A 15,093-nucleotide genomic window follows, 5' to 3' on the forward strand; every position below is an offset into this window, starting at 1 on the left:
CCAATTTCGTTTAAAGGGTGGTTTGAGTATGACTATCTTTGTGTGAATGCACAAACCATGAAAAAACCCTTTTGCATCTTTTTACTTTTGATTACATCAAACTACTCCTGTGTTAGGGCTGAGACAAACATATAAGCCAGAAGCCAAATTTGAACATAATATTACAGAAATTGAAAGAAACCAAGGGCTTACTTGAACACGATCGAAATAACAGGTTAACTAACAAATTTTCAATGAATCCAACATAAAAGAAATTTAAAAAATTTCATATAAAAGTTAGAGTTTCTAAATGTTATATGTTATCAATCATACAATGCCATAAACATCAGGTAAAATATGTTTAACGAATGTTATCAAACAGTGAATTCTTCGCTGATCCTGAGATATTCCTTTTGGATCTTTTCAACAACTTAAGCCCCCTCGGTAATAATGTTTAATCATACTGTTTGTAAAATTATACAATTGATGAAGAACATGTATTCTGGACTAGTCAGAAAGATACAATTTATTTTTGTTTTGTTTTGAAACTTATGTTAAAAATCCAAAGAAAAACCCTTTGTATCATGTCTTTGTGTACTACTATTCTTTCGATTGTCTGAATTGGCACTGCTGTTGTTATCTTCAATCAACGTGGTGGGAAGAGCTTTGGTTTGTCGGGTTCGGCTCAGCCCTAGACGTGGGAGACCTTTATTTAAGCCATCCAATAAAACACATGCTTTGCACCATTTCTGTATTATTATGGCTAAACATCTTAGAATACAAATAATAGCATCGCATGCCCAAAATATATTAATACAAAATCACAAAGATCTGATGTGTAAATGTTTGGCACCGCAGATGATGGAAGCAAATAGAAAACATACTAGTAGCCCTTTGAGTTACTATACCTGGCTCGATATATATCCACATCTTTCACACAATCCTTGTTCTGGCATCTTAACATCAAGAGAGATTCGGAAACCCTCCCCGGATTTGATAATATCCAGAATAGCCCTTGGTCTGCACAATATTCCTTCCATAAATTGATCAGCAATAAAAGAGAAACAAACATTTGATTGATCATTCACCTAAAACATTTAATTATCCACTATTACTATCCAAAAAGCATGCCTTATTGCCTCAAGATCTTTGATAAACTCTCTTGCGAATCCTCGATATGCATTGGGTGAGTATATGCCTGTAGAAAGAATACGTAAACAAGACCTTCTGAGAAAAACACTACACGTGTCGTTTTACATCATTTAGAACATCGATTCTACTCTGTAGCATGCATCTTACTAGTTAAACGACATTAAAGACAAAAGACAAAGTTGTGCGCAGTGGGAGAATATCTAGATATATTCCCTAGCTCATTCCTAAAGGAAATTATTTTGGGTGACCAAACAAACACTTTGCAATGGTTTGTGTAGGGATTATCTTCCTCTCAAAACAAGTAATAACATCAAAACAAAAAACTAGAACATAATATAACAAATAGGCTGTCGATATTCTTGACAAAAATTCCTATCAGCTTTACCATCTGGTTCATAAGCACATGGAATGCATTTTGGTAATGAGAAACAAGCACGAGAATGACCAAAATAGTTGTTCTGGCAATGGAACAAAATTGGGGATGCGAAGTAGAATATCTCTATGACGTGATTGTCGCACATGAGAGTAATTTCCTATGTGCTTTCCAGAAAGATAAACATCAAATATTCAAATGCATGAACATGTAATACATTAATTTCTCTATGATTATAATCCAATCAGGTGGTGACAGTAATGCAGGCAATGGAGCAAAATAGGGGATGGGAAGTAGAAAACCTCTATGACTAAGATCTGATCACCTGATTGTCAGAAATGAGATTGCTAAATGATCAATATCAAACGCTCAAACACACTACCATCTAATATATCATTCTCTATGATTATGATCCAATCACATGGTCATCAGAAACGAGATTGCTGTTTTACATGTTTGCCCAAAAGATAAATATCGAACACTCATAGGGTGTGGCATGTAATGCAATATATATTTCTAGATATAGACAGTGATGATCATCTCAAATTTCTTGTACCAACCTATGAATAGTAAATAGAACAGCAAGTACAAAAGAAACTTACATTCTGTAGAGAAGTAATCCAATTTCTTGAAGTAAGCATACGTGATGAAAATACGTCAAGGTGTCAAAGGAAAAATAGAAAATATGTAGGAAAAACAAACAAAGCGATAAATACTTATGATACAAACACTGCAACATAGCATTAATTCACTTTAATAGCAAGATAGGATATATCACAATCTCTTTCTCATATGTGTATTTGAATGGTTTGCAACGAGGCAGCGATCCTTCTTCTCCTGTAACTATGGATGTGCACCGACTTAGTCTGCAACAAAAAGGATTCAAAGATTACCTCCCTAAACTCACTTTCCAAACTAATCAGATAAAACCAGGACAAGGGGGAACAGGGAATTGGGGGGGGAGGTGTAAGTCTCAGATACTATTAACATTCATACACGATACCAGTAAAAAAATCCATTCAATATTGAACCCTCTTCCTTCCTCTTCCTCTTCTATTCTTCTACTTGGAGTTTAGGTTGGGTGAGTCATGATCACAAGGGTGGAATTGGGCCACCTCTTCATCATTTTCTATTTCTACTTGGGTTGGGTAAGAGATGTTTAAGGTTTCGTCTCACTCATAGAGGTGATGAACAGAGGAACAAAAAGGTGGAGAAAGGAGGCAGACCACAAGAGGGAGTGGAAAGCCACAACAACAAAAGGCGTGGCAGCCGTTCTTCGTGAGCTTGGGCCACCAAAACTCGGAGTCCTTCCATTATAATCCCCGCTCCATTGTAATCACTATTGTAAACATTTCTCACAATCACTATTGTAATCATTTTATACTTGGGTTGAAAACCTTATTTTGTAAAAAGGTTTTTCTTTTAAAAACTAAAGTTTAAGGTCTTAATCTAGGTCTTGTTTTATTGATCGGATGCAATACCATGGTGAGAGGGGGAGAGAGAATCGCGGCACCAGCAAAAGGAGAAGGAATTAATTCCTTCACTCTGAGGTTTCCTTGACTCTAAGATTTCCTCCAGTCTAAGCTTTCCTCTACTCTAAGGTTTCCTTGGGTCTAGACTTTCCTCGACCCGAATCAAATCCTCAATCCTGACAGCTCACTATTTCACAAGGGGGAAATTACACAAGGAAACACATGATGGGGTTTAGGTGTCTCCTCGCCCAACGTCATGTCTTCCCTGGTTCAGGTCCCCCACAGTCCAGTTCGAGTAGCACATGCACGCATGTTTACGTGGCACCACTACCGCAGCTAATTGACATGCAAGCAGAGAGGAACTCCCTTATATAACTTTGTAGGCCTAAGCCCCAGGTGCATTCTCTTCATGCTCCTTGACAACTATACCCCTGGCTGCTAGACCTCTGGCTTGCTGTTTGGCTGTTGTAAGCTTCTTGTCACTCCAATTGTAAAGATGCAATCAGAGCTCAGATTTCATCACCATGTTTGTCTATGTGCATGAGAATTTCGTCCACAGCCCACAGTTTCATTGCATTAGCGCATTCCATCACTGCTGCCAGATCGCCAAATGACAGGCTTCCTTTTCCGTGACCTCCACTGTGCTCTCCGCTTCGTTTGCTCCTTGTTCCACCATGCATCATTGCTCGGTGACCAATGGTCAGTGTTCTTCTTCTGACAATGTGCTCAATGCGGTACTTGGCAGCCTGAGGTGGCAGCGGTGGCATGCTTTTCCACAACTACTTGTTTTCTAAGATAACTCCACGCCTTTGTCCAATCGTGGTAGCCATTCAATTTGTTCTCTGCAGCCCATGCTTGTTCATGGTAGCTTTCAGCCTGCTTAGCAGCATTTGCTGCAGATTCCAACGAGGCAATAATTTCTGTACAGAAGGGTTGTTTGTTGAGTTGGAGGTCTGTGGAGTAAGTGGGATCCATGGATTATCCAATCAGCTCCATGGTTCCATCCACTGCCAGTATGAGTGGAAGGGGTTTGGCAGCAAGGCCTCGAGTAGGGGTTTAGGTGAAACACAATGATTAATCGTGGCTTGACTAGCTGTCAAGGGTACCCACCTAATATGTACCTTTATCTTTTTCATCATGTAGGGTCCAGCCCAACAAATGTGGAGCTTGGCAAGCATCAAAATGGAGTGTATTTGGAAGACAAAAATAAACTTCCATTTCTTAAATTAATTTACTATTTTTTAAAATCTCAATCAGCAAAGACTTTCTCCTACTTACCTGGACCACCTAAGAAGCCGATATACAGTTGTTATGAGCAGATTAGGAAACACACAAAATTAACAATAAAGTGTGCTTCCTCAATTTAGATGAGGTAACCAAAATTCAACCACCAATCAAGGCCATTTACTTGGGGCTTTCTAGGCCAAGATAAACGAAATTCAGAAATTCCAGGTTAACTTAGAAAAGACTTGTACAGATCCGAGGACCAATTACCAACTGATCAAAACTCGAATGAAGAGGAATGGCCACGCAGTGACCCCATGAAAACCCCAATGAAGCATTAGGCAATAACAGCCAATAGACAACAGTGACCAACACGTGGTCACCACAGCTAAGGTGGCCAATTTTTTAAAAAATCTTTTCTTCAGACACTGTCCCAATAGTATATCATGTGTTAGCTGTGTGGAGAAGGATATCTATCATTCGTTATAAAGTCACAAATATAAATATATATGATTATGATAAGAGTACACATAGAATAGAATAGTTAGATGCTTAGAAAGAGAAAACCACTTAAAGTGGGACCATTATCAATCGCTTCCTACTTGTTTGTTGTGTTTAATCAAGCATCTACCATTTTTGGAGGTATCATTTGCTCAAAATACTTGTTATTTGTGTTTGTTTTGCTAACTTCTAATCAGGCATCAATTGCCTCATGTATGTAATTCAGTGGATTTGGATAACCTATTGTCTGATTGTTAGTAACCAGGATGCCTGAGGTCGCCTTATCAATATGTGCTCTGATTTGTGTGAGATATCTATTCACTATATGATTCTATTATTATGATTTGTTTCCACACTGATTGGGGTTGATCACCATTGTCGGAATACCCATGACAACTCCCACATTAAAATAGACAATAATTTGCATTTCGGAATTTAGATTCAAATTCGTTTAGAGATCTCTTTTGTGATTGGGATAGATCTGTCTTAGTCATTATTTGATTAATATCCTAGAAGTAGATAATGTGCAATGACAAAGAATGTGACCTTGCAATATCACCACGAAGAAGATTTAATAAAACTGTCTCAGCCATATCATCAGCATTGTGACCTGTTGCGAGTTTGTTAACGCCCAGCATAACAGCCCCCCTGTCCAATGCCTGTCGGAATCAATTCACTAAATGATGATTTTAAACAATTCTTTGTATCAAAGTGTGAAATCTACCTTTTCATGTAAAACCCGTGTCTTATCAATGCTTTGTTTTCTCTGATGCAGCATATGTAATTTATATATATATATATATATATATATATATATATGCATGCATACATACATACATACATACATACATACAAATACACGTACATATATACATGTATGTATGTATGTATACACATATTGTAGTTGACAGCATACACCTGACTAATAGCTGCAACAATGCTTACCTGACGTCTAAACACCCCACAAAATGTGCAATTGTTCCTTAAGCCTATCTCAGACACTATTTCATCCATGGTCCATCCATATAATGATTTGTATGAAACAACGAGAAGTGGCACACCATACTGCAAAAAAACACCTAAAATAAGTCCCAATAAATACTGGCATTTGATTATTGCATAATGGTTTAAACATATACTTGTTTCTCATTTCTCTTCACAGTCTCAAGCGAGTCATCCCTATAGCCAGTGATGCCTTCATCAATTGACAAAAGAAATACATCAAGGCCATAGCTATGTCGACGATTCAGCTCTGTTAGCACATAAGCTAGCACCGTTGAATCTACACCAATAACATACAATAATTAGTTTGCACTAGTGATCTATTTTTACCATCCATTTCACTTTTTCAAAACTTAGATCACCTTTTCCACCAGATGCACCAATTGCAACACGATCGCCAGGTTTAAATAATTGATTTTGTATTATTGTCTCATGTATCTCCTCTTCAAATTTCAGGAAAAAACATTCTTTACAAACCTGTAGAAGTCAAACGTTAAGAATGAAAGAATGAAAGTCGTAAATGACCCAACAAGAGATTGCATCTTAAATGTTATCTTGTCTTTGAGAACAATAAATTTAATAAAAATAACTAAATACAGGGTACTAAATAATCTAGTTATCGAGGGACTTCAGATTCTGAACTTAGATGGATTGAAACTTCTACCATCAAAAACCTCCAATGTGGGTTGTTCTACGACGGGGTGACCGTCTGAAATGAGGGAGCACCTTTGGTGCCAAGTCATAATGGCCTTTATTTGTCAATGACAAAGGGTGACAATAATGTGGTCCAGATGGTCATTGCCTACATGCATGACATATTGCTATTGCCTAATCTAGGGTAACCTCTTTCAAGTGTCCTGATCAAGACCCTATTAGCGTGGCCCTTGATTGACTAGTAGCATGAGTGATGGTGTTAAAGAATTTTGTGCTTGTCTCAGTTGATGAGTACTTGTTGTATTGTTATCCATCAACTTCTTTCTATGTCTCTTGAGTTCTAACAAGATACTCTCAAGCATCATTTATCTTCATATTCCATTAGCTTGTGTGGCAGGGCAACCCCTTGCTTGAAGAGGCAATGGTATCTCCCTCTTATCTCATAAAAAACAGTACAATTGCAAACATAATGTTCATCCAAGTCCACCTCCTGATGGCACAATTGGCAGCTATGTTCTTCCATAGATTAGCATACATATCTACTTATTTTAATTTATAATTCATGTGAAGAGGTCTTAATTGCCATATAACATTGTCGAGTGCATAAGATAGATGTGTATCCATATAAGCAAGCATGATAATAGGTCCACCCTACAACGTATGTAAAAAGAGTACCTAATATTGGGTCACCTTCCTACCAAGACATGTCATGGGGTTGCTCCATGTTCTTTCAATGTCGAATGAAATAACATCAGCTTGGATTACTCTATTCTTTTCACATTTCGTCATTTTCAGATGTAGACATTCAAGGTATATTGGAATGGGATAATGCATTTATATTATGCTATGTGACTGGAACCATTCTTGCATTTCAGCATACCAATAATGATCATCTCTATGTTTAGCAAGTTATTTTCATGACATAATTATTGATCTTGACAACCCGTTGGATAGAAGTCACTGATCAGAGTAGTGCCTTGGTGGGTATTGGATCTGCACCCTTCTCCTCCCCAATGATATCATGGGGCACCAATGCTTTGCTCCTTGTCATACATGCAGTCATCAAGACTAAAGGCTTCTCGAAATCATGTCAATCATATGCTCTATGAAATCTCAGTTCCTGATTTTCTACTCCATAGAGAAATAATTGGTTTTAAAGGTGCATCAAACAACCACAATTTAGTCCCTGGTCTTTGAACCTGTATATGTGTACTCTCAAGGACACCAAAGGCTGCATATCCATGATAAAGTCGTGAATAGGTAGTCTCCCATAGGCAGAACTGAGACCATGTTAATGTTACTCCTAGAACTGTGTTGGATTGTGTGGATGCCATTTTTTCCTATCTTAAGAAGAATTTTGGCTCTGACCTTGTTCCCAGGCTTGAGTGGTGTTAAACACTATCAATTCAGTTTTATCAAGGTTGATTGACAAATCTTTATTGATATGAAATGAATTTAAATCATTTAGATTACTTAGTAGTCCTCTTGGGAGTTGGAAATGAAGACAATGTCATCAACACAAAGTAATTTCGGTAAGACCACCCCTGGTAAGCAGGCTTTTGAACCACCCAATCTTTCTTTGTAATTAGATATCTCATCTATATAAAGGTTGAAGAGAGAGGGTGATAGTAGGAATCCTTCTTTAACTTCAATCATGATATCCACTCCACAGCCTTCAACAATAGGATTGCACATTTTTCTTGATACTGATTCATATAGTGCATAGATTCCCCAGTTATAAACTGAACAAGCACTCAAAAAACGTAATAAACAAAGTGGCCTGACTTGGGCCTTTATACACAAGAAAGAACTTTTACTGGCATAACATACCAGAGCCTAAGGTGTGTTTTATTGTTTCATAATGTATGTTTCACATATGCTGAAAATTATCATTATTATAAATTCAACCTCACATCATTACATCTACTGTTATGTGACCATGATGCACCTGATATATAAAATGTTGCATCTTAAATTCCAGCATATACATAGCTACATAACTTTGAATTTTTCCTAAGGTTACAAACATGGTTATTATACAATCGTTACTTCTTGCGAGAGATCAGCTATGTGATTAGCCTAGGATTAGAATAATTTATGTGTTTAGATTTTAGAGTGTGAAACCGCTATTCTTGCTTGTGAGTGGGGTTCCTTCACTTTGGCAGAAGATACGAGGACTGACACTAAATAACAGAAAGAAGGCTAAAACTGGTAATCATAGTAATAATAGAATTAAAATTTTAATAATAAGAAGACAAATACTAACATACCTAGCTTATGGTAATAATCACAGATTTTTGCAACTAGAAAGATAAAGAGAACGAACCAAAATATCCAATCAAACAAGCACAAACATGTGGAAGATTAACAAATAAATAAACAAAATGGGTTTTTTGTTTAGCCGGTGGTATGAGCTATTCCTTTATCGCAACAGCATGTGGGCGATATCCAAGAAGAAGAGCGAAAGAGTGAAGTAAGCGAGATTAATTACCTGCTGAAGTGTCTTGGGTCGGCGCAGAGCCGCTCGTCTCTCTGCGCACAGCTCACAAAATCGGCCCATGGCCCCCCCCCAAAACTAGGCACGATGGTCTTTCTTTCTGTATGTAGAGACGCACATGTATGTATGTATGTATGTATCATGTATGTATGTATATAAGGAAAGCTCTATCCCCATCAATTTCTCAATATTTACAATTCATATCCCCCCGACTTCTTAGAAATTTAGTAGAAATGCCCCTCACATTCCATATTTTAGCATCGACTCTTTTATTGAATAGTTAATTAATATTGCTCCTAGATCATTGTTATTGATCTCGTCGGATGGATACTGACTCACGAGGCCTCATTGACACCTTCACTTCGGCCCATGAATGTATGTATGTTGTTTGAATGATCCCGAAGCCTTCGGGAAATCCCCGATAATCAAACCAGAGAACCAATGAATGGGAGGAATGAGGAGGATTTTTGTTTTTGGGATTTTCTATTATCACTCCCGTACCAATGCATAAAACTCCCCCTCCCCACATATATGTCTATCTAGACATCTCTAAGATCCAATTACTAGAATACATACATCAAAAACTCAAAATCCTAAACACATGCATGCACGCTTACATACATTATAGGGATAATAGTATGTATAGTTATCAATGATCGTGTTTTCCCAATATTGATATGTTGCTTCTAACATGCAACTAAAGGAATCAACGTTTGGGTTACCTTACAAACACATATAATTATGGTTTGGAGAATAACTACTTTTGTTTGAGTTGATCTCGCAGGCCACCGTGAAGCCACCAAAATTATCCACATATCTATTAGTTAAAGAGAAAGCCAAAGGCCATAATCGATGTTGATGCAAGGATTTTTGTGAATTAGTCACGAAAGGAAGTGGAGAAACATTCAAGGCAAAGCCTTTAGTATTTACTTAAGCTCAAACCTTTTTCAACTATTAAAAAAACTAGTAACCAATTAATGGGATCCATGTCAACCAAAAAAGGTCGCGCCATGGGGAGTAACCATGTCACTTCCAGTGGGCACATCATATTCAAATATGTTTTATGAAGGTCATGGAAAAATTTGTATAACACGAGCAAAGTTATGGATTTATAGTCCACCATTTTTTATATTTTTAAAGAAAGATACACCTTAATATATTACTTGAGAAATGTACATATAGAAAACAGAAGGAGACATTTCATCTCACCTCTATTGTGATACAAAGGCTAATACCAACATCTGATCAAACAGATGATATCATATAAGAAACGAGTGGAGCAAAACTACAAACTATGCAACAAAAAAGAAGGTATGACATAATTCCACCTCAAACCATTTATAGTCCACCATTTGCATTGGCCTTTAGCTCATTTGACGATATAGGTCCATAATGGGAGATCCAAAGACACAAGATGTGATGAGATACCTAATGAGTTTGGAGTGGGTGGATGTGATATTGTGTCCTTATTCATTGTACTTAATTTTTTCATAATCAATACATTTACTACTTACGGAAAAAACAAGTGTGTAATAGAAAATTTAAAAAAGGCAAAAAAAGGGAAGTGAAAGAGAGATAGATAGATAGATTATATTATATTATCGTCTTCGAAGGTCAAATATGACCTATGAGACCAAAAATATTACATTTCACGTGATACATGTGAAAGTGAGTAGTGAGTCTCGATGTTCAAGAACTTTACCGATGGATGTTGCAATCGAGAGTGCACATTGTGGTTGAGAGGAATTCATGCAAAGATTGGGCTTGGTTGAAGAGATGTGGAAAGCATGGTCGAATATGATCAAAGGCAGAGCATTGTATCAAGGTGTGATACTCAGACTCGCGAACTTGTTTAGGGCAAAGTGTGCATAGCCTACCACTCTCATCACTTGTGCCCCAACGCCTTGTTTCACATCGCAATGCATGTGAGCTAAGTTGCATGGAAGCAATGGTTTGAATGGCAGATAACGGTATGGGCTCTAATATGTATCGATGTGTACGATTTCCCTGTTCCACAAAGAATATGGTTTTGTAGTTAGGTGCAACATGTGTAGTATAATGTGTGAAGCGCGAGCCTCCACATTTGTCCCATGTCATGATACATTAGCGTTGCAAAAAGGCCTCATTTACATAGGAATCTAATGATGCATCATGAAGCAAGTGTCTTGCATCCCATCTACCAAACCATGTTTCTATATCTTACATCCAACCGGAACATAAAATTTTGCTTTTATGCGTCTTTTGGATCTTTTTGCTTGCTTCCCACGCAATTCTAGGAAGTCAATGTGAGGGACTTTTTTGAACCTTAAGCATGTATTCAACAACCCTTTCCATGGCCATTATCTCAATGGGAAGCGATCCCATCTCAAGGAGGAGGAGGGTGTAGGGCGTTTGTTTCTTAACTTGTAGAAACTTTGTAAGAAAATGTTATTGGACATTTTCAAACTCTTTCCACATAGATTTAGGGATGCTACTACCCCATACTTCCACCCCATAGAGAAGAACCGGTGTCACCAAAGTGTCGAAAAGATATTTCTTGAGGACCCAACACTTAATATCTCCAAGATTGCATGTGTTCTCAAATGCATAGTATGCTCGCTTACCCGCCTTTAATCAGCGTGTAGCACATTCATTCCATCTATGATTTGAAGGAACTTCAAGGCCAATATATTTGAAGCTTTCCACACATTCAAGTGGCTCATTGTTGTACATAATGCATGGTTTATCTCTTTTTTGGCTCTTCACAAGCATAATCTTTGTTTCAGAGCTATTGACACTTAATTTAGTATGCATGCAAAAAATTTCCAATGCCTTCATAAGCTTTTGTGCATCTCTTAAAGTATTTGCAAAAAGCACTACATCATCTGCATATAGCAAAAGCATAATCACAACATTCCCAATGACAACTTCTTCAACACGTTCTTCCTTTGCAAACTTGGTAACCATTTCTTCCAATTCATCAATGCATAGACCAAATAGCGTTGGTGAGAGTGGGCATCCTTGCTTAACACCAATAGTGCTTTTGAAAAAATCTGAAAGTTTATCTCTCATGCGCACACAACATATAACCTTCTCATAAATTCGGGAAATTGCAAGCATATATTCACTTGGCACCTCAAAGTTCTTCCATTCGCCTCCAAAGACGCTCACGAGGTACCATATCAAAAGCTTTCTTGAAGTCTACAAAGCAACAGTATAAACCTTTACCTCTAAGGCGATTTTCCTCCATTAATACTCGAAGGGTGATAAGGTGATCAATGGTGTTATGGTGTTTTCGAAAGCCAGCTTGTCCATAAGCTCTCTTACCACTTTTTTCAGCCCATACACTTATCTTTGATTCCATTATACATCCAAATAGTTTTGCCATTAATGAGCCAACCATGATGGTTCGATAATTGTTTACATTATTTATATCTCCACCTTTATGTAAAGGTTTGATCCAATTTGTAGTCCAATCGTACGGCATACCATGTTGCAATGCATCATTAAACATATCGTGTATCCATATATGTGCTTCCTTTCCCGTCCATTTGAGCATTTCAATAACAAACACACACACACACACACACAGGTTTATTGAGGGTTTACCTTACTACATCATGATTCGCTACTAATGAATTAGAGTGGAGATAGCAAGGGTTGTATTATCATCTTGTTTCAATAACAAACACACATTTACGGAAAAAAAGGACATTTATTTGAATGTGGAGATAAAGGTTGGATATTGAGAGAACTATAGTTGATGTTATGGCGATGGTGGCATTAGAATAGGCTCTAGTTGAATTCATTAAAAAATAAGTCGAAGATGGGGAATGTTTGAATCATTACAATTTACCCCTACATTCATCATGATTTGGTAGAGCAAATGGAAGAGGGTTTTAACCAAAATCTCCAACTAGTTTCAACCCAATTATCCATACATTTGTTTCACTTTGAAATTGTTTCTTTGGGAACTATTCTATTTTCAATAATGTCTATAAGTCACCTAAAAGCTGATAATATTGTTTCACATTCAATCCCATTCATTGAAATCTCAACAAATATTTATGATAATTCTAATTACTGTCATCGCCTCACAACATAGTAATTCAATAATTTTTAAATATTAAATCCGTTGTCTTTAGAGAATATATTTGTGTGTGTTTCTTCTCACCAAGATTGATTCCTCTCTTTTGATTGCAAACAACTTGAATGTATTTAAGCTGCCTTCAAACAACTTTAATGTATTTTAGTGTCTTTGAATAAGTCATGCTCAAGAACTATATACGTTATGTTGGTTGCACATAAGTTTTTGCCTTAGGTTACATAAGATTTTATAACACCTTTCCGTTTTTACCTTACTATTTTCTTTCGATGCACTTTATAAGTTATGCTTTTGCATTGAGATATTAACCATTGACAAATATTTTTGTAGATTTGATAATAACGTGACAATGAGTTACATATGACCAAACTAATTGCATGTGTATGTACTATAGTCCGCCAACGTCGTTTCTTGGATCACTGGAATTGGTAAATATGCATTTAAAGTATTAAAACTATATTGCTCCATATGTTATTGTAATACATATGACCCTAACTTATTTCAATTGTAATAGTAGGTTAGATATGTTTACAATTTCAACGGAAGTCCAAAACTTCAAATTGCCATATTCGGCGTAGTTTAACGTTTACAACCTTTAGATTAAGGAAAACAATGGACCATGCAAGAACATCCAATTTTTCAGAACCAATTGCATGTTATTGTGTTGTTGGCATCGTAGTTTAAAGTCATCCTTATAGTTCTAGGGTAAACATTTTTTTGTTTATATATATATACACTATATATTAAGGGGGTGCATCAGAGAATATTTCATTTTCAACTATTTTCCTGCTGATTTTAGTTCCCTTTTTAATGTTATAAAATAAGGATGACAATAGGTGACAATGAAATATTCTTTGATGCACCGCTTTAATATCTAGTTGCTTCTTGTACTATTTTTTTCATTTTCAATACTTTTTGTGGTTCCACTTTCTTCTAGTTGTCATTTGATTCCCTTGTTCTTGATTTTGTGGATTTCACGCAATGCATCGGACTTGAGAGACCATGTGTATCCTAACTATGGTACATATGGAAGACCACATGTTGATGTTAACAATTCATTTTTGAACAATTTGAAACTATGTGAACACAACCATATCCCTCACATGTTGTCTCTTTGAACCAAGTTTCCCCAAAGGGACCAACACAACTCATACCTTGGAGTGTTGCGCTTCCAAGGGTCACTACCTAGTCTCAAGGGTTCCCCTTCCTTGTGTTGGGCTAGCCAAGGGATTGGGGAACATCACCCCTTGTGTGAACCATGCTAGTAGATCTTATGCCCTTTAGTCCATGTAGGTGATAGGTTAGTTAGTTAAGGTAATGCATTTTGTTGGTGTTATGATCATAATATTCTTTTGTTTTTAGACATCCACTTTGTATATGAGAATCTTGTCATTCGAAATAGTTTGTTTCATTTCAACTTCGATTTGATCCCCTTGACTTTTGTTTTTTAGATGCGTTTATCATGCTATAATACGTATTTGGGGTCATATGCACCATTTGATGGTACAAAGTGGGAGAAAACCTCATTTTTTGGTTCTATATTGGCCTCATATTATAACTGTTATATATGGCAGGGCATGTGATCTCCCCTCCACCACCAAACCATGATTCTTTGTTAATGATATTGAGATTGATAAAACCTTGTTTCCATATCGAATAACTAAGGTTAATTTAGTATGATGGGCAAGGGTGTTTGCTTAAATGCAAGTGGTAGAGATATTTATGTCAACCTATCTAATCTTGGTCAAATTATGTTGTCGAAAGTTTCTAGCAATTACTTGAGGGTGCACAACAAAAACCTTGCACCATTTATACTATTTCATGCACCATTGAAGTTGTGGACACTCATGGCATGTATGTCCTTCCAAAGTTGGGTAAAAATGTTTTCTTTCACAACATATTTGGTTGGCTTCTTGGCCTTGCTTGTTTGTGCTTTAGGTGGGGTAGTAGAAATTTGAAGGCTTAGCAAAATGTCTTCCTTGCTCATGGACTCACCATAATCTTGGATGAAGGATCTAAATTTTATGTCAATGAACCTTTTTTTTTCTTTTTTTCTTTTTCTTTTTTGTCAAGATTCACTACGGTATTAATGAAAAGATGGCCAAAGGCTACAAAGTATCCATACAATATATTACAACCCTCCTACCCACATGAA

At 36.8% G+C, this 15,093-nt stretch overlaps 1 protein-coding gene across 2 annotated transcripts; it reads right to left on the minus strand.

Annotated features, from left to right (window-relative positions):
• Positions 1 to 321: 321 nt before the first annotated feature.
• LOC147850156 (cytoplasmic tRNA 2-thiolation protein 1-like) lies at positions 322 to 8,983 on the minus strand. 2 transcript variants are annotated; one of them, XM_087336579.1, is made up of 10 exons: positions 8,849 to 8,983; positions 6,066 to 6,180; positions 5,841 to 5,983; positions 5,647 to 5,766; positions 5,248 to 5,360; positions 2,278 to 2,370; positions 2,107 to 2,147; positions 1,111 to 1,177; positions 888 to 999; positions 322 to 728 (listed from the first exon to the last, which is right to left on the minus strand). In XM_087336579.1, the coding sequence occupies exons 1-10, from the start codon at positions 8,915 to 8,917 to the stop codon at positions 534 to 536; spliced, it is 1,068 nt and encodes a 355-aa protein (XP_087192705.1). In that variant the 5' UTR covers positions 8,918 to 8,983; the 3' UTR covers positions 322 to 533. The 2 variants fall into 2 exon arrangements, with proteins under 2 accessions (XP_087192705.1, XP_087192706.1); XM_087336580.1 differs by lacking the exon at positions 322 to 728 and having other exon boundaries at positions 1,068 to 1,177.
• Positions 8,984 to 15,093: the final 6,110 nt, after the last annotated feature.

This window comes from Azolla caroliniana, unplaced genomic scaffold (genome assembly GCF_043228905.1).
Source record: "Azolla caroliniana isolate FFs.n. ecotype wild unplaced genomic scaffold, voAzoCaro1.0.p SCAF_21, whole genome shotgun sequence".
NCBI classification, from domain to species: Eukaryota; Viridiplantae; Streptophyta; class Polypodiopsida; order Salviniales; family Salviniaceae; genus Azolla; species Azolla caroliniana.